At 37.2% G+C, this 25424-nt stretch overlaps 1 protein-coding gene across 1 annotated transcript in view; it reads left to right on the top strand.

The window, feature by feature from the left end:
- Nucleotides 1–25424, top strand: part of PRKN (parkin RBR E3 ubiquitin protein ligase) — a 746156-nt gene that overhangs the window by 442023 nt on the left and 278709 nt on the right. The window contains exon 8 of the mRNA XM_074899316.1: nucleotides 9330–9466. Coding sequence (XP_074755417.1) covers nucleotides 9330–9466 — 137 coding nt within the window. The remainder of the gene's footprint in view (nucleotides 1–9329; nucleotides 9467–25424) is intronic.

Genomic DNA, 25424 nt, shown 5'->3' with positions numbered 1-25424 from the left:
AGCAAATGCTCAGTGAGGACAGAGAGATGGGGTAAAATCAAAAAAATCTGTGTGCCTTTCCCTTTCCCATGTGTCAGTCCATGTAACTAAGTGTGAGGTGGGAAGTAAACCACTTTACCAAAACAAGGGAAAGATGGGCAGAAATAAAATATTAATGAGGGTTCCCAAGATACATGCCCTTTCATGCACACTCTTTTTCCAATAAGGGTCTTCATAGAAGTTCTGTGATATTTATATGAATAGTATATTACTGTTTCAGTAACTAAAAGCCTCATCTGCTTGAAGAACAGAGGAATGACCACCACAGTTTATTTTCTTTCAGTATGTCTTCTTTCAGAAGTCAGTCCATCTTAGCATCACAAACAGCTTCCACAGGATTGTCAGAGATGGTATCCTAAAGCAATATTGTGAATACCCTTGCTTCCATTCCTACAATATTCAGTAAAGTTAGAAGAGGGATAAATTTCACACGTGCCTATGTATTACTTTCTTTCACTGTACTCCGTGCATCATTTGACTATCAAGATCTGGAATTGAATGATCCTAGAGAAATACAAAGTTATATTTGGATAAATGTCACTCTTTCTGAGTGTTGCACAGACTATTAGGTCAGGTGGACAAATGGGAGATTTTTCTTGAGTACTCCTATAAAAAGAATAGTAGATTACCTGAGTCCTACTATATACTGTAATTCCTTGAGAGAACAGACACAAAAAGGACCAGCCAGCCACCAAACAGGCAGTGAAAAACTGATGAAAATATAGGCTGAAATTAAACAGGTAAGAGGCACATAAAATTACTTGAACTTCCAGAATCCTCTTTTGAGTTTAATCTCTGTAAATCTTCAGAATTATCTGCAAACATTTTTTTTTTTATTGGCCCAATTATAAATTCAGAATTGATACTACCCAAAATTTGTAATAATTTGTCTGGTTCTTACTATTTAATTTCTGTTTTGTTTTTTTCTGATTGATTCTATTTACTCTTTTGTGTAATGGAAGTTGACATATAGGGAAAAAGATGGAGGAGGCAAATGAAGAAATGTAAGCATAGAGCTGTGTGCATGCTGGGAATTTAAATTCCATGCTTGTTCTTGTGACAATGGCCATTATAAGATCAGGAAAAAAAATATCACAGAATGAATATCTTATGATAGTGGTTGTAAGTACTATAGATATATGACATAAGCCATTCTCACTGCTAGTACAATTTTCTGGTGGACATTACAAACTATTTTCTTCAGACTATTAAGGGGAATTAACTGCTTTATACACTTAAAATCTACCAAGTCAGAATGCATTCAATGAGACTTACTAGCCCAAGGCTTATTCTTACTCCCTTTGAGTGAAGGTGCTGATGTAGAAGGTGTTTTCAGATAACTGCACCTTGACGTTTATGCTAAGGTATGTGCCTTGAGGAGGAAAGAGTAAAACAATATCTGTAAATTATAATGATAGTGAGGAGTTGGAAAAAAGTGTTTTTTATAAAGAAATCTCTTTATTATAACAATAACTTGAGGGTGTTTTTGTTTATAAGATAATAATCATATCTTTGGTTGAGACTGAAGACTCATTTAATGGGAAGCACCCTCAAGTTATTGTTTGGATGAACATATAAATTGAATATTCATATTTGAAAAGAAAGATGAGAAAAAGCATAAAACATAATCTTAAGGTGGTGAAAGATAAATCTCGAAGAGAAAATGCACTTAATGTATCACTTCTACCTCCTGCTCCCTCTTACGTCTTTCTTTCATCTCCCTCTTCCCTGCTTCTCTACCTGAACTTGTTTTCCAGTCTTCTTTTCTTCTAAATATGTTAAGAAGCACAGTCTTAAAGTTCATGCACCAGGGTATGTTTTCAAACTTAAATGGCAGGTAATAACTGAAATTTACACAGTGGAAACATTCTGTATCCAACAGTCCTAGTCCATATTGGAGTCCCAGGGAATAAAGAGGATAATGTAGCAGCGTCCCTTAAGATGAGGTCCAATATTCTTTTCCTCCTGTGTCTTTCCAGGGATTTCCTCATCTGCAAGAAGAATGCAAAAAGAGGTCATGACTCTGTCTTGTCTTTCATGTTGAGAAACTTTTCTTCTATGTAATGTATTTACAGACAACATAATTTTCACAGGCTATCCCAACAAGTTTGGTTTTGGGAATGGAGCTGTGAGTCTAAGAATGAGGAAACAGAATAATTCAGTAAGCTTTGGTATTAAGAAGCTCTTCTACCCTAAATCTGTACTATGAAACTCTCCTAGTTTTTAAGCAGGGTGGCCACATGCAGATTACTGTTGCCTGTTGGAGACAGCACATGGTAACCCCTGGACTGTGCCCAGGAACTGTTTGGGACTTTGCTATTTGGCAAGCCTAAAACGATGCCAGGGCCCACTCTAACAATTTAACAGCATAGACAGTTGCATTACAGTGGCATAAGAACATTTGCTGACAGTGTTAATTTTACTAGCGTAGATGTAGGGAATAAGACTATATAAGGTTTAAATCCTTGGAAGAAATCAATGGGATCCTCAGCAGCCAGTCAGGGGAGTAAGAGGCCAGTAGGGTACAAAGGCATTTTGACTTTTTTTCTTTATTCATATTTAATTACTGAATGATTTCATGGTGCTCCTTGTGCAGGTAGTTAGCCCTTTTTCCTCTTACTGTGATATCCCATGATTCTCTGAACTTCATTGGTTACCTTGCTGATTTATTGATTTATTTATTTTTCTGAAAACCAAACTAGGCTGATTTCTGGCTGTATGTCTCTGGTCTGTCAAAGTCAAGTACCTCTAATCAGAAAGTTAAGAGCCTGTGAAAGTGGGGCACTGGGTAAAACTGGTGTGGATTGCCTGCAATGTGCAATTTTGCCTGTGCTGCTGAAGGCTGCCTAGAGGGAGAGGAAGATCATCTGTGAACCAGTTTAAATCCAGGGGAGGGTTAAAGAAGAATTTGCAAATTGCAAAAGCTGAGGATACAAGTGACATAGGCTCTAGGAGGTCATTGCATCCAGAAGTGCCACCGTGGAGGAATCAATTCAGTGAGCTGGTTCCTCATGATGATTATGGTCTTAGTTCTGGTGTGCTACTGAGCGCAGTTGCATACACGTGTAAAAAATCATGGTGAGCCTGGTGCCCCAGGGCAGTCCTTGAGCTTCTAGGGGACTGCAGGAATAGAGCAGATCAATATTCAAGGGTCTCTGAGCTCTGAAGAACCACATCCCTGCAAAGTCCTCCATGCTCTGTGAAAAGCAAAGACATTGAACACTTACACTGTCCCACTGGTTGTTCTCATATTCCCACTGTCAGCTGTCATTACGGTTTGGGTTAGGGCAGTTTATGAGCTCCTTCCTTTGTTCATATTTGTCATCTTTTGCTTCCATTACCGTGGTCTTTTCCTTTTCTCTTCAGGGGAGCATTAATGAGGATTTAAAAACTCAGATGAAGGAAAAGGAGTAGGTTCTACTGATATCCTTTCAAAGCATGACTGATTTATCAGTTATTTGCTGTCCAGAGGAGTGCTGTAGACAGCTAGTCTGATAGATTACAGGAAAAGTTTCTTCACCAGCCTTATCACTGTCTATTCCTTGATATCATAAGATTCAGCTGATAGTGCCAATGGCGGTTATTGTGTCTGAACACAGAGCTCAGACAAGGCGTGTCTGAGCAAGAAGGCATAGCGCATATTTAATGCCAGGTACTAATATGAATGTACCAGTACAGGTAACATAGAATTCCCTTGCCTGTGTCCTCAGGAGGCTGTTGCCTGCCACAGTGATCACAGATTTTACAGACAATAATATGTGTCATTTCCATAGCATGAAAAAACCTTAACAACATTTAACAAGAGCACTGCTGAAAAGAGCACTTGCCATCATGCGCACTAATTTTAAGCGTGCTGGTTCTTCCCTTTTATATTCTGGTTTATTACTGTCAGGCTGTTCCTGGATTCTGGCCTCTTGGCGCTGCTTTCCAAAAGAAATAAGAAACATGAAAGCACATTTTAGAGGAAAACATGTAATATAATAGAGAAAGTAGGTCAGATTTCACTTGCCAATGCCCCTTTAAGTTAACAGCTGTGAGTCAGAATACATGTTTTATACAGAAGCACAGCCAGAAAATTTAAGCTCTCACAGCAAAGTCTCATGCTGTTCATAACCTTCCCTTTATGACCTTTGTTGCGTTGTGTGACAAGTGATCAAAGACACAAACCCACAATTTTTTTTTGTTGTTTTAGTGGCTTTAGTATGTCCATTTTCTGACAATACTGTATTTATATATAGTTTTTTTTTAATTAGCACAGTCCATGTAAAGATTTATTTTCATCCCTTAGGAAGGGGAAAGTGGGGATGTACTTTTTGTGTGTTCCTAGATGTGGATGAAAGATGGATTCTTGACTGCAAAGTAACGTCAGCGAGATTTCTTTCTTAGTACTTTGTCACTGTTTCTTTTCTCTTGTAAGATTGTGATACCCATTTCAAATGTCTACCCTCGTCTAAATATTTAGGGGCCTGCATTGTTACTTACAAGTTGTCTGCAATTGCAAGGTCACTGTTTCTATTTATCTATAATAGCATATTGCTCATTAAAGGACAAGATTTGTTGCTATACTTCCCTCCAAACTGCCTCAGTCCTAAAACAGAAATCACTGTGGCAATTTTTCTATATTTTCTATATTTATATTTTAGATAAATAGTAGCATCTTTCTAATGGAATTTAATAATCTACTCTAACTGGAAGTACTTGGAAATATTTTCATGATAAGGAAACCATGCACTTAAAGCATCATAAACAGGCAGTTCTTTCAGTAGTTTTGAACAAGACTGTGGACTGTATGCGATAGACAGAAAAAACAGATGTGGCACCAGCTATGTATGAATTAGAAGACTATACTGTTCCTATATACAGTTCTATGAGGAAGACATGTGATGGATGAATAATTTGGTTTATTGAGGCATTGTAATATTGTTCTTCTACAAGGGTAGGTCCAAAACTGATTGAGTGCTGCTCAAGGACAGTATTTCTGTTTAATTACTTTGTTTATGAAGTAGGAAAGTGTCTGTAGTGTCTGTGTCACCAAAGTTTATGTTTTCCATAATTTCTTTTTTTTTTACACATTTTATTCAGTGATTCATCTTTACTTGAATGGTGCCTATCGATCTGACCTGTAAGTTAACAAAGATTCATTTTGGCATAGCATAGAGATCCATTTATAAATGAAATTATTTCATGGTACTTATGTAGAAAGCTTTTTCAAGTACAGGAAGATTGCCAACATGGAAAAATGTATTAGAAATGGAGAAGTATGTTATGATAAATATAGCACTCATAGGTAGGGTTAAAGGCTGTGATATTGCTGTGTGCATTCAGATTTATTTACTGCACAGAAATGAATCCCAAATGGCTATTTTTGCTTCACTGACTGTAATCCCAGCAAGGCAGCCTTACAGACATCTGCTAAGGGTTTTTTATTATTATTTGGTTAAGATTTTGAGATTGAGGTGAGAAAAATCCAACTGTCACCTAGAAATGACCTCGAGGGGGTTTCACAGATTTGTCCAACATGTTTTTCACGGATTTCTACAGGCTTATATATATTCCTTTCTCCAAAGTACTTCAGTCTGTGGCTACTCACATTTTCTAAAAAATAGCAGACTGCTATATGTGGTGTGCTGTTTAACCTTTACTCAGTCAAGCTTTTTTTTTTTTTTTCCAAGATGTGCAGGAGAAAGACCAAGCAAGGGGCAAATTGCCCCACATTTTTCTTCAGTAGGCATTGAAGGATATATCAGTTAATCCACTGTTATGTCTACAAGTAATTCCTTATGCTAAGTAGCCCCTCACATTCATAGCATTGGACTCACTTCTCAGTACATTAATAACTGTCATGAGATTTTGGGATATAGTAGAACAATTATTTCCCAGTGGGCTTCTTATCTAAACAAGATCAAGACATTGTATCCTTATTTAGCCCATATACTGATGTAGTCTATCTGAGAATTGTCTGTGTCGGGCTGCTTCTCAGGAGAAGGAGGAAGGAGCGTACATACCAGATAGCGCTTCCAGTCGTGCTGCTGTTGTGCCACACAGTTATCTGACAGTAATAACATGAAGCAGAAACATTTAGGTTCTCCTTTCTTTTTCATTTAAGTAAATGCATGCTGATAAAATTCTAATGAAAAGGAATCAGAGAACAGGAGCAAGTGACTTATTATGGAAATTTTTTGTGATGCATTGTAATGTTGGATTTTCAATTTTTAAAAGTGGTTACATTCCTAATTGGTGAACGAAAAGGACCAATTTATCCCTTGCTGTGAGAAACATTTTTCTTATATAGTGTTCTCATGAAGCCTCTAATTCAGCCAAACACATTATGTAAATGGGACCTATGAAATACCTCCTAAAATATACATCAGATTTACATTACTAGACTGTTATGTTAGACTGAGTAAGGGCCCTTGTTACACTATATGGCAGATTTTTTTTACTTTCATAATAGTCCTTTCTGAAATAAACTGCGTCTGGCTCAAGCAAGGCTTCTATTAGTAACTGTTGGAGTTATCCTAAATGAGTATTTACTAGCTTTATCTTGGCATTACGAACATAATCTTACATCTTTGTCTTTACTGATCTCAGGAACAAAACTTTTATATATCTTTTAAACTAGAAGTGCTTTCTATTGATACAGAATCTGCAAATGTTGGAATGCAGGGGCTGTTTCAATGCCAAGTGAATTTGGATAAATCTGCATTGCATACAGATTGAGTTTCTCAAAGCCTTATGACACAGAGACTGTAGGCTGCAAAATTAGCGGACAGTGTAATAGCTGTGAAAGGTGAGCTTATGTTTTGTGACACAGTCAGAACCCAGATACGTCTAGTTTGTATACATCCCTCACAAGTCTGATACAGTTAAAAGATTGCACATTTTAGGATTGACGTTCCTAAAATTGCGGTTTAAATGTGTACATATATGGCTGTGCCCCTTCTGGACAATATAGTTTGATTTGAAACAGTTTTAATCTATTAGAAGCAAAATTGTTTATTACAAAATAATTTACATTGGTAACTGATTGTAGCAGTTCATTTGCATAATGAAGTGCCATTAGTCTTGGTTTCATGCAAGTTTAGGTGGAAGTGTTAATAACACCATTTTCATTTCTGGCCTATTTTTTTAAGATACTCGACTCTTGATGGCTTTCTCTTGTGGATCTCTCCTCACACATAAGCTATATTTTGTCTTTGATATGAAGGTCAGAGAAGCGTGAATTTAGATTTAGGGAGCTGCCCATGAAACTAAAAAAAAAAAAAAAAAGATACTGCAGCAATAAAAATGAGCAATTAACCCTAAAAGAAAGATATCCAGTAAAGCTATAGACAAATTTTATTGTATCTGCATTTCAGAAAGAAATCTTTGGGGTGTTTTTCTTAAGGTTACATTTGACTGGCGAGCCATGGGGACTTTTATGCTATAGGGATAAGATAACTGCTCCTCCTGCTCTCTGTAATGATTTTGGGACCATCCAGAGCTAAGATGATACATATCAGCTTCTCATTTTGCCTTATAGCTGTCTTTTTAAAATTATTTGTTACATTCAGAACAGCAAGTGGGCAACTAATAAGGATTAGTAATGGGGAGGTTTTATTTAATTCAGTGTTTAAGCTGCTTTATTCAACAAAATCCTTAAAACACAGAGATTATATTTTTGGAGATATCAACACACTGCCATGAATTCTATAGTATGTGCAACTCTAAAGCATATTTTCATGGAAGATTAAATGCTTATATACAGTATCTGAAATTATTATTGATTACATTTTGCAGTTGTATTCCCACATTAAGGACTTGGTGATACACTGTTCCGGTGGGTTTTCAAAGCATTGTCTATCAGGATTTATAGAAGCTATAGCAGTATTGCTAACTCTAATGATTTTATCACAAGTCCTGCTGTATTTGATGTTGTATTTTGATACTTGTCTGCCAGATTACAGTGAATATGTGAGAAAATAATTTTCATTCTTCCTAGTTACTAAAAAAAAATTAACATTTAACCCATTTCCACCTGTGTTTACCCTCAGACAAATAAAAGGAGTAAAGTAGTTCAACGTTTGAATAGGAATCTTACTGTTCTTATCAGCTTAACGTATCTCTGGTTTTCCAGTTTTGATACTTGGGGTTGGTGATACTCATCAAGGAGAAGAGATAAGCAAGCAGTATTGTGTAACACTTAGTACATAACTTTATGAAAGGGGTCATAGTTATTTTGGAATTGACACTTAAGGTATGTTCATCAGGAGTTACCAGAAGTTATATTAGAGCAAGCCCAGTCACTGTGTCCCTGCAGTGAAGACATATTTCATGTGTAGGTAATATTTCCTATATTACTCTTCTTTTCTCTCACCTCCAGTGTGCTGGTCCTGAGCAGGATTTTGGGAGCCACTGCCCCTCCTTGCTGTGGCCAGCACTGGAGGATTTCTGAGTGCAGGTCAGCTCAGGAGTAAAACTGTTTGTCCTCACTTATTCCAAGTGTTTCTTCTCTGCGTATCTACATGCAGTATCCTGTCAAGCTTGGGATACCCATATTTAGTTGTCTCCATGTAGGTGCCCGCATGTGTGGCAGGTGTCTGAGCTCCAGTAATGGTTTGTGGAGATTTAGTCCGTACAGACAGTGGAGCCAAGCAGGTGATTCCGCTTGCCCTAATGCAGAGACCTAGAGGCAGATCACCTCCAGGCTCCACTGAGTATGTTGACTATAATGGGAATTTCTCGCTTAGCATGCAGGTAGTTATTTATGTATATTATGTATAAACTGCTGTTTAGGTGTCTTGTTCCCAAAGTGAATCCCATACCTTTGGCCAGAAGGTGAATTATTTTGCTCATTATTACTAAGGGAGTTCCCTCTCTGCAGAGTTCCAGTGGTTGCCTTGAGAGGCTGAAGGCACAGGGTGGTCTTCACAAAGTCCTATTTAGCTTTCCTAGCTGGTCACATTTCTGTTTAATCCTACCTACCATCATTTGATGTTTTGCCATATATGATCTTACCTCACCTCATACAAAGGATATCTCTTACTAAAGCACTTTTGCTTCAGGTTCCACTTTTCAATAAAGTTTCAGCTTTCAGTGAAAACATTTCATTTTCCTCACATCTGATTCATGTTAAAAAACATCTCTTAAAAAGTGCTGCAATATGCCAGGTTAAATACTGTTTTTATGAACGTAATAATCTCGTGTACTACTAATAAAAAATTATTATAAAATTAGAAGTTTGAAGCAGAGTTTTTTGTGGAGTTCAGTCCAGTCCTTCTTCATGATTTTCACTGTTTTGTTTTTAACAGGAGTCCTGTGCTTGTGTTCCAGTGCGTGCATCGCCATGTCATTTGCCTAGACTGCTTCCATTTGTACTGTGTGACTATGCTGAATGACCGTCAGTTCATCCATGACCCACAGCTTGGCTATTCCCTCCCTTGCGTAGGTATGTTTTAGCTGATTTTATTTATTTATTTATTTATATGACTTTGATTTCAGGCCAAGGGGTTTTTTTAGCACCTCTTAGTTTTGAGTATATCTGTAGAATTATGCTGGTTTGATAGGAGTTGCATCATTTCATGGAGAAAATATTTGAATATTGAAGTGGTTCTTGCTGAGCATGTGAACTGGAGAATTAACTGGATTCCAATGGGCATTTCTTTTAAAAGCAAATGCATCCTTTCTTCACATTAGTATTTTATAATCCTGAAGTACTAGCAGATGATAGCATTACACTCTGGTCAAAAAAACCACCACCCTGACCTCCACATTTCCACTTTCAAATTAAGTACATTGTTAGCTTTCTTGGCCTGTCATCAAGTACTAATAAAAAAAAAGACTGCAATAGGAATTTCAAATAGCCTTCCTGTTGATGACGTTACTGCTACTAATTGACACCTCACTAAATGAAGTGTAGATCACTCTAGTAAAATGGTAGATTGTCTGTTTTACCTGAGTAGGAAACAAAGTTTGACTTAACTAAACAAAGGCTTACACTGAATCTGGAAGGTGTGTTTTGAGAATTGATTTAATTTACACTGGCACATGGACTGCAAAATTCTAAAAAGTTTTGCTCGGAAGAAATATATTAGAATTTATTTTTCCCATCGCTAAATTTGCATATGTGCATATGTATTTGTCACAAGTGCTGTTTAGTGGTATGAGAATAATTTTTCAGCATATTAGAAGCGGCATAAAAGATGGGTTTGTCTGGTTACCTGAATAGCTGACAAATAAGTTTTGAATCACTAGGTAGGAGAAAAGCTGACAAAGTATCTTGTAAGGGTAACAATTACTTAATGTGAGGACATGCCTTGAGGATATTGAAAGTACAGCTTTAAGAACCTTTTAAAATTATTTCTTTTTAATTGCTTCAGGAGCAATCTAGCAATGGTCATTTGTTCACATTTCAATAGAATTGCTGTTTATGTACTCTCTCGCCAGGGCTCATTTTACTTCCCCTCCAACGGTTTGCTCTGCTACTGCATTTACACACTGACGTCATACTTACAAAACACTTCATGTTGTGTAAGAAACCTTCTCATGAGGAACCTAGCAAGAACTTTATATGCAGTGCTTTTTCCTTGACCTTAACATTACTGTAATACTGTGGTCAGCCTGTATTCTTCGCCTCCCTCCTTCTCCAGAAGTTAATCCATTTTCTGCTCCCACACAAATTAATCAGCTACTTGAGATTAATCCATCCTTTTTTCCCCCTTGTTTATCAGCTCTCTTCCCAGTTTTCCTGTTAGCTCCTTAGGTTAATCAGTTATCCCAGTGGTGGAGCAGGCAACTCATCTTTCTTCTCTCTTGTGGGCCTCCTTGCAGCCATGGCTAGTGTCACAGAGCTTCTTCCAGTTCAGGCTGTTACGTTAAATTTATGGCCCTTATACTTCTTCTGTCTGTAAACCCATTGCTAGTCATGCTGCACAAAACATGTATTAGGATTTTTCCATACAGTTTGCAACTCTAGTTGTTCAGTTCAGAAGTTTTATATGTCCTTTTTTCTCAGAGAAGGGACTAAGAAGTTTACAGAAGTTTTTACCCCTGTAAAGTAGCAAGCCAGTCTTTTTCTCTCTTCTATGTGCTGAACGCTATCGGAATTGAGAGGCAGAAGCAGAGTAGGGATGGGATGAACAGAAAATGCAAGGAGGCAGAGCTGAAATGCTTGGGGTTGTGATTTCAGTCTTTGACAGATGTGGAAGGCATAGGCTTGGCCTAAGAAAGGGATACCATAAAGGATGCACAAAGGATAACTGTACTTGTGCTGTTCAAGTGAGATAGGGTTCAGCTGTGGGAATGGAAAAGCAGCTATTGCTGCCAGTCTAGCCTCAGCTGTGTTATACTTTAAGTGTTAAAATAGCTAAATATGGAAATGCTAAAATATTGCTAATCTTAAAATTTCAGAAATTGCCAAATCAGAAAGTTGTTTTCAAAATACTGTGTATTAAAGTAGTACTAACAGTGGTAATAGTAATAAGTGGTAATAGTAATAATAATACAGTTGCAATACATTTTCTCTCTGTTCTCCAGATAGTGAGAATGTTTCTTGGAACAATTTCTGCAGAGGTGCTGCCCTGTGCCAACGGAGTGCATAGTTTAGGCGTGCCACAGTGCAGTGCTGTGTAGTGCTGTGCAGTACAGCGCTTCTTGAGCTAGAGCCAAATCAAGATGCTGAAGGGAAGTATAGCTGTGTCAGTACAGCTCATAGGACAGGCTCTTTGACACTTCTGGTAGGCCTATTAAAACTGACCAGGCAAATACTGCTTCATGACCTGTGCGAGTATCTCTGCACAGTGGTGTGTGGTGCTGTCTAGTCACACCTGCTTCTTCAGGGCTAGCCTGATATTATCTCTAAGAAGTATTGACATTATACTGTGCTGGCATGCTTTGTGTTGGAGATGTTCTCGGTCACAATCTCTGATTATTCAGCATTTTAAAATAATATTCCTTCTAAACCTAAAATTGATTGCTACCTCCATCAGTTCTCTTTGTGTTACCAGTTCTGTATCAATAAAAGATTTGTAAGCATTATCTTTGCAGGATAGAAGAATCTAATAAGTGCTGTTGTGACTTCTTTGGTCCCTTTCTACAGCTAGCTGAACCTGGCTTTCTGGTATGCAAGAAAATTGTTTGTTTCTAGAATTAGGTTATATTTGAGTTACGAACTCATGACTGTTTTTTGTCCTTTGAGAAAGTCATGAGGCTGAGTTATATCACATCTGTGAAGAAGAGGAATGTCCGAGTTGCCAACCAATTCTCTCTTTCTGTTCATCTACAAAGGATTTTAGCCTCCTTCACAGCTATGGATCCAGCAGCTTTAATCAGCAATTAATTCAATTAATAGACATTGAGAAGAGTATCATGCGATTTTCTTTTCCACTTACCACGGGACTCCTACTGAATAGTTTAAGGTTGCATTTTTGCAGTTCATAGCTAACAATCCATTTTTGCAACTGCAATTTGCAGTTTGTATTTACATGTGAGGATGGTGAAGCACTGTTTGACACAATGTTCTCTGATTACCTCAGTGAAGGCTAAAAGGAATTCCCCTTGACAGGAAAACCATGGGACATGACAAGAAAAGACATTTCTTTCTTACTGTGACAGTGTTGGTTTAGTACATGTTATCTATAACAGAGCATGAGTCAAAGCAAGAGATAGTCAATCTGAGCTTTACTGAAAGGTTAGATGTTGATTTGAGCCTACTTCTATAAGGAATGCAAAATAAATTTGTATTTAGTGTAATGAGATTTATGCTATGGTAGATGACCAGGTGGCACAGACAGATCAAACCAGTCTGTAATAATACATGTATTTTTAAACATCACAGACTAACTCTGAAGTAGTTTTAATGGTGTCTTCAACATAAACTATTAATGTTCTGAATTTGGACTTTGTAAAAATGATTTCACCTTTCCATTTTTATTTAAGAATGGATTTACTTAAAAACTAGCCCATTTCTTCAAGGCGTATGTGCACACATTGCCCTAGAACTGTACAGGAGGGTTTGGTTTTGTAATTAAGCCTATTTAAATTGTTTGCACTTCCAATTAGTTCTGTTCATTCTAGTGTTTTTCAAAAATAGAGATAACATAATGAACATAGCCTGCAGTTTCCATTAACATTTGACTCACTGTTCCTGATTTTTATCAAGGGAATGTACCAACTAGCAAGTTTTTTATATCTTTTGTTGGATCAATCAAGAGGTGAAAGCATTGCACACACAACAGATTAAAATAAACAGCAGCTGCTACAGCAAAGGGTCACTGTGACAGACGAGATCAGTGTTATCACATGTGTATGCTAACTTGAGCTGGAAAAGATCTAGGGATTTCAGATAAACAGTACTTCTCAAGTAGGTTTAATTTCTTGCTTCCCGGCACAGATATACCAAAAGATGCATTTTGTCATTGTGTTCAGGTATTTTGTATGTTTATATCCTTGCTTTTCTTTGATTTCTGTTATGTGGCCTAATTAAGCAGGAGATAATACATGTTCAGAAGAAGGCTGTCATCTCAGCTGATGAGTTATGATATACCACCTTGATAATGCCATATCTTCACTTTGTTCCAACACAAAATGTGTCATTGCTGTGATTTTTGAAGAACTCCATTAATTCCTAATTCCCTAGCTGCTAATCTAGTGCCAGGCAGCACTACTCCAGCTGAGGACAGCCAGTGTTGAGGACCAGAGAGCTCTGAGCATGGTAACTGGTGCATTGATGGGATTAGCTTTTCAGAGTAGTGTGGCAGCAGCCCAGTGATTCAAACCCACTGTATAAGCTCAGAGCAAGGACTTACAGATAGGAGCTGGCTGGATGTCATTGGTCATTAAAATAAAAAAGTAAACGTTACCAATTATACTCTCTCTGCCCTTGTTAAATGGCAACAAAAATCTATCCCATCTCTCTGTATGGTGTCTTGTATTAATGAGGCTTCATGCATAGAAATTTCCATGAGTGGTGACCTCCAAGTATCTTTGAAATAATTAATAAGGTGCTTAGAGGGATAGATTTGCATATGCATGAAAGATCATTTATGGTTATTTAGTTACTGTACAGGGCAAAGAATCTCATAGCATTACCTCAAAGCAGGAACTGTATACAAATGTAAAATGTATTACCCGATTTAAACACATACTCTTCCTATGAATACCGTTTCACTTTTATAATAGCGCTACAGCATTATGGGTCTCAGTCCCCAGTGTGTTATAAACTTCCACAGATCTTTGGTAGAAGAAAACTTGGTAAGGCCAAGGATAGGCAAGGTTTTACACTGCTGTAGGCACTTTGAAAAAATGTCTTTGCTTCCATTTATTTCTTATGAGTAATCATATGCATGATGTATTTTAAAGGAATCCAGATAAAAGATGCAGTTTTTCTGATGACCGTAAAACACTATTGTATCTGCAAGTAATCTGATTTTACCACACAGATATACATATAAATAAATAAGTGAAATTACCACAAGTTTGTGCATGGAACTGCTAATAAGAAGGGCTAAAGCTTTAAAGTATGATAAATTGCCTTAAGAGCCTTGTTCCATTGAAATAAAGCTTCTGGGGAGTGATTAAGGAGGCATATGTATTAAGATTAATTTTTATCCCCATTACATGCTATTTGTATAACAGTACGTTCTTATTCCTCTGGAGGATGTCAGTATGGTGGAGAATCTTTGAATCATCTTTCAAAACAATAGTACTCAGAAAGAAAAGGGGAAAATAGGTAGCCTAAGCAAGGTCAAAGGGAGGAGGAAAACTGTGTTTGATGTGATCACTCCAAAAAGTGTATTTTAATCTTTTCTGTTATAGACAAAATCTCTATGAAATTTAGGAAGGCATGTGTGTGCAAGGGGTTTTAAAGTGAAGGTCATTGATCTATGAACAGTGCCTTCTCAAGAATCTAATGAGAAAGGAGGCATAGTTTAGTGGGGCCTAAAATGGAAGAGTGCACCAGTTGGTACAAGAAATAAGATTAACTGGTGTGAAGCCTTGATACATCAGCAGTTTTTGTAATCTGTGTTCTCCAAAAACCCTGATTAAAAATACTTGAAGTGACTTAGGAAATCAGAAAATGCAGGAAATGGCCATGTATTACTAGAGGAATAAAATAAAAGGGATTGAAAGCACATTTGCAACTTCAGGAAGTTCTTCAAAGTGCTCCTTAAGTTTAATATTTAGGGGGTGTTAAATTCTTGACAGCTATAAACTTTTTGTAATTTCTTGTTGTTATGAAATACGTGAGTGTACAGAAGCAGATGTAAGATGCTGGAAAAATGCTTTTTATTTTTTATGTATTGTACATCCTAGACGAGGTTTTTTCCAGTCTGAGGAATTAATAACAAGCAATTGCAGTTTTCAGAGCATTTGTGGTGACAGTTCTAGTTGTATTTTTCTTTTTCTAGCATTGCCCATGACAGGGAAAATGCAGATATGTGACCATGTTTTCTATTCATATTCTTAAAGGGATATATAAGCATCTTTCAGAAGGGCATTTGACAGTAATTGACTTTTTTTTTTTTTTTTCTCTTTCCTGCACTATTTCTATCATTAATTTCCTATGGCTGAACCCTGATATTCTAAAGAGGGGTTGCATGCTGCTTCTTTTCATTGTCCCCAGGGGGAAGCTGGTTACTCCTTATGCAGAGGGAGTGCAAGGACTACAGTGGTGAAGGGCGTTATAGAGGAGAAAACCCTTTCCTTCCTGTCAATCCCAAAAAATTCTTAATAAAAAGTAGATTATACAGGCTACTATACACATGAATTGGTTTGATGAACAGTGACCTTAGATCATTTCCCTATATAAGAATAATTCAGATGTTCAGCCTACTCATTAATTCTGACCATATCTTTCCTACGTATTATGGGCAGAAGTATTTATTAGGGATTATTTCCTTTCTTCATATTCATACTATTACAGTTATTTTATTATTCACGTTATGGTAGTTTGAACATACTCCATTGCCTTAGTTGTATGTATTTCTTAGTAAGAAACAATGTCTGTCCCCTTGGGCTTATCGTTTGAGTAGGTAAAACATGAGATGGGAAGCAGAGGCAACAAATCATGTAGAGGTTACACAAGAGATCGCAGTCAGTCTCATTACATTTATTTTCCCATAAGCATATTACTCCCTTTTCACCCCTTTTACTTTTAAAAGTAGATTCCTCTAATTTCCCTTCTTTTAACTTTCTAAAAACTCTTGGACACTAAGACTGTATGTGCACTGAACAAATGACACAGCTCTGTGCAGCATCCTGGAGCCTTGGTGACAAAAGATTGTCCGCTTCCCCTATTATTTTTTAGAACTATTGGAAGCTTATCATAGAATACAGCTAGACTGCTTTCTACCTAGGTCTAGCAGGTGACACTGACCTGACCTGGCCTCATTCAAGTAATTACAAGTTTATTCCAACAAGACATTGACAGAGAAAGGAACAAAAACCATATAGATAAACCAGGTTTTTACAGTCAAGAGTTAATTGAATTTGCAGCAGTTTCCTGAAGAACTTTTTATGGTCTTCTGCATTCTCCTCTCACTATGGGCATAAAATAAACATGAACCAACAGTGTATCAAGTGGTTTTTTGTGTTCCTTTACTAGCACAAGCGCATGAGGCTAGCTCAGAGGACATGGTTAGAAGTCACAGCAGCTCCTTCATTTCCATTTTCAATGTTGACTGAAGTTCAAGCAGCAAAGTCTGAGGTTTGTTCCCTCAAGACTTTGCTTTCTATAACAGCAGATTGCCAACTCCCCATCTAACCAGCCTCAAAATCTATAGAACAAGCAGAACTTGATCCAATGGTATATTTGAGGCAGGCATTGGATTCGTCTCTAGGAACAACTACAGTGAAATCATGCCATCCTGATCCTTACAAAAATCTGAGTTGCCATATTTGATTTCAGCATGGCACATCTTACCATAAGTGTTTTTCTCCCTTATCTCTTACTAGTTCTTCTATAGTAATATATTTAATTTGTAAATGGCATGGAGAGAATAGTGCACATAGGCTCAGACTGGTTAGTAATAATGAAGGACAAAAGATAATGAAAAAATCTTGCTTATAAATTAATTGGCTATAAAAGCAACTAGGAATGAACTTTCAAAGCAGACTTCTTGTCCTATAGAATAACGTGTCCAATATCAAAGTAAAATAGACATAATGAAGCAGTGGCAAAAGTGTATGTGTGGGGGTGTATCCATTTTTCATCACTTCTGAATCCAGCTGAACTGGAGGTAAATTTTTGTCTCAGCTGGAGTCAATGGGAGCTGTGACTTTGTCTTTAGAAATGGCTGATATTTGTTCTGAGTGAAAGTGCTTCTGCCTGTATTGGTTTATCTTATAATAATCACTTGATGTGGGTATATGGTTGGCAAGTCACTTCTAAGATGCCATCCAATTGAGAAAAATCATCTCCTACATGAACAGCAAAATCGAGTAATAGAGTCTTGTTAGTCTTCAACTTTACGCTCAAGTACTTGAATCGGTTTTTAATTCAAGCTATTTTCTAATTCATCTTATGTAAGTGCTATTATAGCAAGTACAATGATTTTGACTGTATCTCCTTGAGGTCTATCTTCTCCAGAAAAACTTATTTTTTAAGAAAGAAGGATCAGCTTCTAAACAAGAAACTTTTGTGTTCATTCACAGCTGCAGTGTCACTTTGAACGAGGACTAGATTCAGTTGTTCTTGGATGGTGCTTACAATTCCTGAATGGCCTTGTTTGCAGCTCCCATTATAGTCCATGGGCAGTTAATGAGGAAGGCTCTGGGTGAAAGATGGGGATAATGGAGATAAATAGAAGGAAGGAATAATATTCAAGGAATAGGGGGAAGTGGATTCAGGAAGGAACTGAGAGAGACAAAAGAGGCAATGCATTAAGGAGAAGTGTTGGTGAGGAAAGAAAGAAGGTGTAAAGAGGGAGAGTAGGTAAAATAAGAAAATAATGCCTTCGGCTTCTCTCATATTTTGGCAAGGCTGGGAATTTAATTTTTAATGACAGTAGTTCAGTGGTTTATATGTGGACTCTTCTTCCACAGACTAGAGACACCTGACTGTCCTAAAAATGTCCAACAGATTGTAGAAGATGCTAATTTTTACATCTGGATTGTGCTTGAAGTGTTTATCTTAGACTTTTAGATCAGCATGAGGGAAAGCTGGATAATTAGAGGTTTCCTAATGGATCAGTTTTTAGCTGAACACAGAGTCTCTTTCAGTATAGCGCCATCTCTAAGGTGGGCTGTGCAAGCAGCAGCCTTCATGAGAAATCATTCCTGTGTGCTGTCTTACATACTCCATAAATAACCTGCTGAGACCAACTGTGGCACGTTCAGCATGTGTTTAGTCTCTGAAACCTGGTGATTAATATTCCCTGAGTCACTTTCTGAGCCTTGGTCTCCCACATGGCAGCATGTAGAGCTGCTGCCACATCACAAAACCAGCTAAGGACATTCCCCTTCAACAAGGAGTTGGCTTTAATTAAATTTCTGTGTCTGGAAAGTGAAAATCTAATTTTCTTTTTGACATTTTCTATATTAGTACTTAGGCAAAATTATGAAAATAATTAATCCCTGTGAAGCAGACATCAGCATTATAAGGGGTACAAAAATATTGCATATAAATAATACTACTAATCACCAATCTGTTATAATTTATTGATGCAAGTTCTTATTAAAACTCTTAAATCAGATTTGTTCTCGATATAGCAGATGTGTCAAATGACTGCACAGTGTAGGTGCAAGTGAGGGTTATAAAAAGTAGCATGGTTCAAGCTTCATCTCAATAAATTATATCTCCCCAGAAATGTATTTCAAGAAAAGAAAGAAATGGGGGGAAAGGAGATAAGGTGTGTGATTTAGAAAAGATATTTTTATTCTGTATCTGGGTGAAATGCAGTCCAATAGAGTGGTGACTGAAATTGCTGATAGATGAAAGGTCTGTATGGAGTAACAGTGTTCTCATTCTGGTCTATGGGGAATGCATGTTCACATTACAAAAGCCATCATGTCACCTACTGTCAGTTGGTAACCTTGTTTCCTTTCCTAAGAATGCAGAAAAGGATCTTGTAAGCATGGAAATCAAACCGCCTCTTTGTAGCTGAAGCACTTTGTGGAAATCAGAAGTGAGGGTGGAACAACATGGTGTCATTTGCACTGATGAAATGCCACTGAGATGCTATCCACAATGCTTTTATCAAGGTCCTTTCATGCTAAATAAAAAATAAAAGGTTTATGAAATCTGAACACCTGCACATTGCACTGTGTCAGTCTTGGCATTGACTGAAGTATCACACTTCAGTATTTTCCTTAGAATTTGAATCCATAGGCCAATTTCAAGAATTGGTCCTTGGATACCGCAGTTGTAATCTATCTCCTTGAGATTTGTTAGGGTTTTTTTTCTGGATGGTTTGGAACTGCCATTGCACAGAAAGGGTGGATGGAGCAATGGCATGGAACACAGGCAGTTGGGAGAAGACCATGTAAAGAGGTACTGGTCCAAGTAAGTTTGGATTGCAGGGTAACAGCCTGTTACGGTAAGACACTAAACTATTGCTTGTGCAGATTTGCCATCATATGATAACAGAGTAGTCCTACTTGGAAATAAGTCTAGATTCTTTAAGATAAAAAATATATGTCTTTAAGCAGATGGTGAGTTTTAAAAAGGTCTTGTAAAGGAATTATTCAGAGGCTTACAGTTATCTATTTTTTTTTTTTTTACTTTGATGCTTGATAAATTTGGGCGAGTTTAGAAATGTTTGTGTTTCATTTTCCAGTTTTAAAAACCACATACTCTCATTATTTCTATGAAAGTAACAGAGCAGTAGCAACTGCTAGAACAATTTAATATCCCTATATTTACTGCAATATTTTATGTTTTGACCTTTAAATATCTGTAAGGACACTAACATTGTAATTTGCAGAGTTTAGGTAAAGAGCATGGCTGGACAGAATCAGGGACACCGTCTAAAAAGGAACTTTCCTAAAAGATGATTCAGTCTGATTCATAGCCAAGGTAAGGGATAAAAGGCAGAAAAGATACAGTTAGTTGAGAGTGACTGTGGAACTTATGTTTGCTTATACATTGTTTAAGTGGCTTGAAAACGAGAATGAAGGAGGTTTTCTTATAAGACTTTCCTGTTACTGAAAGGCTCATGGAAGTGAAACTTGCCAGATCCTTGCTAGCTGCATCCTTCACTAACAAGTTTGAACTATATTCCCACATTTCCTGTCAGTGTCTTTGCATACTTGGCTTTCTGCAGATGTTCATGGATACATTTCAACAGTAACTAAGTTGTAATACAGCAACGTTCATAAGACTATATAATATGTGGAATGTTAGGCGTTACATGCCTTTAACAGGCCTAGACTGAAGCACTAAGATGCACCCTATAATCTATTTATTTGTAACAGAGGTCAGAATGTTATGCGAACCATTATATTTGAAACTGAGAGCATCTAGTAGCATCCCGGTGCAGAATCACCCACTATGTCTGTCGGTACCTGTTTGCTTCTATTCTCTGTTCCCCTTTACCTGAGATGTCTCTTTTTAAACCTTATAAAAAAATGAGGCACCTGCTATAAATGCAATGACCTGGCAAAGTGTGCAGTTGTTGCCATTTGGTGCACATGTCAGCTACTCCACCTTCAGCTTTGTGACTCAAACTGCATGAGACACTCACCAATGCTTCAGGAATGCTCTTACTGTTAGACTTTTACTGAAATGCCAAAAATGTTCAGGGCAGAACTTTATTGCATTAACATCAAATTAGAATTATGAAGAAATTCTCACCCCTGTTTAAGATACTTGGTTGTGACTCTGAATTCATTTTATATATATGTGAAACACAAATAACTGAATGTGTTAAAAAAACAGAGAAATGAAACATCTTACTGGTAAGCATGGTGCAAAAGGTATGCATAGTAAAAGTCTCCTGCTTAGTTGTTCTGATTTGTCTCTTTTTGTTCCTTTTATTTCCCCCCCCCCCCCCAAGAATAAGCCTATCCTGATTCTACATTATTTCTTTTCACAATTTATTTTTTCCTTTTTTGCTTCTTTCTGAGAAACAAAATATTTTCTGTTGTGTCCTTTTCTGCCATTCACATTGTTGTCTGCCTATCTTTGTTGCCTTATTTGCTGATCTCTAAATACCACTGGTTCACCCTCTGATTCTTTTCCATCTATTTTTCTCTTGCTCTTCATTTCTCCTTTCGTCTTTTTTTCTCTCCCTCACCTTGTCATGCCTTGCTGTCTCCTCCTGCCCTCTTTTTTCTAATTAAGATTCCAGTCACTCTTGATCTTTTCTGTAAGGACCACAAAGCAGTGAGGTTTCTGGGCTGATAAATGTGTAAGGAAAATTGACTCTGGAGGTGGAGTAATGTAAAGGGGTCAGTTTTATTGTCTGTGATCACTAGGAAAAGGGTGTTTGGTATTGTCCCTTGGCTGTATAGGTAAGCCACCTAGATCTTAATGACTGACCTGTTTCTTTCCCATCTTAGCTTGGGCACCAACCAGGGAATTGTGAGCAGGAATATTCACATTCACTTGTTGCATGCCTGAGGCTGTGACGGTGTGTCCCCTAGAGAGAGGTAATGGAAGGAGTTACAGATTAAGGCTGGTCCTCTTTGCTAACTTGGCCCAAGACAGCTGTTCGGGAAAGAAAATCCTGTGTCAAACAGTGTGGTGCTTGGAGGCTTCCTTATGTCTTTTGTAACTAACACATGATGTTTCCTTCATTATCATTCCAAGGTGGGAAAACAGTTAATAAGAGTCTGGGGCTTTTTCCCCCACTTTTCTTCTGTAGCTATGCATGCAGGTAAACACGCATAGGCACATCCTTCATCAGGATTTCTGGACAGCTAAAACAAAAAACAAAGTACCAAAAAGTTGAAAAGTCCTTTTGTTTGCTTTCTACTGTGCTTGTAATATGAAAGAGCTCAATGCCAGATACAAAGGAAGCTCAGCTTGTCAGTTAAATAGGCTGGCTGGCACAGTCAGATTTTGTTTTTCATGATCCATTGCCCCAAGTAATATCCTCTGTTTACATCACTGCTGGAGAAAGGCTGGAAATTATGGAGGCGTTTTTGGTAATAAGTGCTAGCAGGGAGACAGTATTTACCAGAGAGTCTGCGATGAGACTCTCAGGTAAATAATAAGCATTTTAGAAAAACTACCTAATTATGTATTTAATCGCTTGGAGCCGTTCCAGTCACTTGGGAAAATAATGTGCATTTTGTAAAACTGCCTAATTATTTATTTGTGAAGGAAGTCATTCTAGCCTCTGGAGTAAGTAGTGTGAATTTTATGAGTTTCCATACAGATCTGTTCTGCTTGAGAATGTCAGAATTTAAAAATAACACCACACATACCCCAAAATACCAAGCCAAGAGTATGCAAAAATGTCTTATTAGCAAATACAGTTGTTTGCCTACTTTTGTATCCAGTGTTCTAATATTTCTGTAAAGGCTTCAAACTTTATTCTGCTTTAATATAGCTGTCATCTATTCTCAGTAGGAAAAAAAGCAGTGAAGTTCAAGTAGCCGTATTTGTAGATGGCACACCATCTAAATAGGGAGTTTTGAGGCCACTAATGAATCAGGCTAACTCTAGTTAACAGTTACTAAAAGCTAGAGCACAGTTAAGGTCAGAGACTGCATAGCGTCTTTGCACTGGATGTGACAGTTTTCTCTTACAATGCTATGAAAAGTGAATTACATACTTTGACCATAATTAGTTACTAGCAAGAGAACTGAATGCCTGATATATGTCTGTCAGAATTAAAATAAGTAATTTTTTTTCCAGTGTATGTCAGTCCACAAGGAGTTATTTATTCTACTAGTATATGTTCTTTCCTCTCTCAATTTGTGTGGTTTTTGTTCTGGACTTTTTCCTTTATTCAAGAATTTATAGACTTGTTTCCATAGACTACCATGAAAGCTATTCTGAATTTACTTGGTGTAACTGTATTTGCTGTGCATTTTTAAGTGCTACAGAAATCCACTTGAGAACTTAGTTTTTATTATTGAAAAAAACTAGAAATAATTTTTGTCAGAAAATATCTCAGGGCAGATATATTTATAAATGGTATATTTACCCAATTTAATTAAAAGTAGAATTTTCATAATAATAAATCTAGGCAAGAGGAATTACCTGAAGAATCAATTTCTTGACATTGCATTTTCTTACAAAGTAAATTAAGGTTTACTTCTAAAAATGCAAAATACTGTCAGCATTTAGAATATTTTCATTATCAAAACAAATGTAGAATATTGTTCAAGAAAAAAATCTTGATGTGTTGATTTGGAAAACTAGTCATAGCCTCCTTATCTCCTCCTGACTTCATCTGGATTTATGGGTATGTTACATGAAATGCTTTTCCCATCACAGAAGCAAAATCAAAAGCTGAGGACAAAACAGTCACATTATGCCTATAATAAATGTTGCCCCTGAAGGGCCTAATCTCTTGTGCTCAGTTAGATGACTTCCACAGTAAATAAGAGGAAGAAATGCTAAAAAAGTTTTCTTATGTCATTCTGTCACCATTTGTCTGTTTCATCCTAGGGTAACCTAGAACACACACACCCCCACCCCCCCATTTACTTATTGCTCTTATTGCAATTAACCTGTAGCTCACTTCTTTGTTTCCCTCTTCAGAAAGTTCTGGGTATGCTGCTGCTTAGATTGGAAGGCATTTTGCATGTCTGTAGTGCACAGGAACATGCATAATTAGCAGCACATGCTTAACCCAGTTGTTTGGTACTCACATGCTTATGTTTGTGCATGGACTTGCATACTTTCCTGGATAAAGGAATTTTCACGCATCAGACTTACTGCTATATAGCATCAATGTCATCAGGATGGAATGATTCACTGAACTGCCTTATTATTTCTAAATAAACCCATTTTCCCTGCATTTTTACAGCATATTTGGAAATACATACTAACCTGAAAAACACATTGTTTCAGAACATGTTGTATTCAAAAGTAATTTCAACCCCTCATACATTGTATGACTATCCAGATGCACAGAAATCATAGTGTATTTCATGTACTGGATGAAGCTCATGGAAGCATTTTCCCTCCCTTGTTCCACTGCTTTTATTGCTAAGTCCCAGTTAAGTAGCATTCTGTAATAGGTTTGACATTTCAATGTTAGACATACAAAATCCAAGTTGCTACGAGTTGGGGGTGGGGGGGTGGGAAACAAAACCAAAACAACTTCCAATTCATCTATATTATTCTAATTTTGTTTGCAAAATAGTAGGCATTGTAGATCTCAAAGAATATATGACACACTGGCTAAATCTCACACTCTGTAACTACATACTGAAGCAGTGCCACATTGTTGTTTAGTGCAAATAGCAAGGTCCAACCTTAGAGCAAACATAAGATAGTTTAGCCTGTGCTTTCATTTTGCTGTGCTGGAGCCTGGGCATTAACTAGAATTTGGGAAGGAAACAGTATTTCTCTAATATGGGCCAATTCTATGCTGGGTTCGTTCTGCAGATGCCTTGCAAGTTGTATAAGGGATGTTGTTCAGCAGACTATGACCATGAAATTCAAGACAGCCCCTGCTCCTCTTACACTGGGAGAGTTTCCTAACGTTAGCATGATCCTTCTGTGTCTGCTATGTGTGTGTGTTAAGGTCACTTTCTCTGCCTCTTACAAGGCAACCAAAAGCTGTTGATAATCAGTTTGTACGATTGACAGGAATGTAGTATAATTTAAGTGATATGCAACATAAGGAAATTTGTACTCATGTGCTTTTGTTATGCCAAAAATCAGGACTGGTGTGTGACCAAGATGTTTTCTCAAATACAAGTACTGCTTTAATTGATGGTAATTAAAAGTACTATGTAATTCATATTATCTCATAGGTTAAATATTTGAAAGCAACATCAAGTTGCAACTGAGAGTCACAGCTTCTTTTTACTAGAAATCTTTATACTTCTTTTAGAACACTGTTCCAAAGTGATACATATTATCCCTGCAATTACTGGAGTTTCATATTTTTTAAATGGGAGGTTTTGCTGGACAAGTCCCAGTGAAACTAATGGGAGCTCTGGATGGATCTTGGTGTTTGAGAATTTCAGCTAAAATTATTCATGCTTTAAAATCCTTTTCCCCCAAAGTTTAAAAGGGTAGCCACTTGAATCTTGAAATTGAAAAGTACCTAGGATGGGGAAAACTGTTTGGTTTTAATCGTAACACTGAAATTCTTTAAATTAATTCAGCCCAGTAACACAACACTCCCAAATTTGAAAACTTTTGTTTTGGTGGACCCATGTATATGTAGGGAGCTACCTGTTCATTTAAATAGAGACCAGAAAACAAAGGCTATTTCTTAGATAAATTACGTGTCTTATCTTGGGTACTATTGGAAAATGTGGATTTATGCCAACAGTAA

The sequence above is a fragment of the Athene noctua genome, chromosome 1, assembly GCF_965140245.1.
Source record: "Athene noctua chromosome 1, bAthNoc1.hap1.1, whole genome shotgun sequence".
Classification (NCBI taxonomy): Eukaryota; Metazoa; Chordata; class Aves; order Strigiformes; family Strigidae; genus Athene; species Athene noctua.
This window is presented reverse-complemented; position numbering and strand designations above follow the sequence as displayed.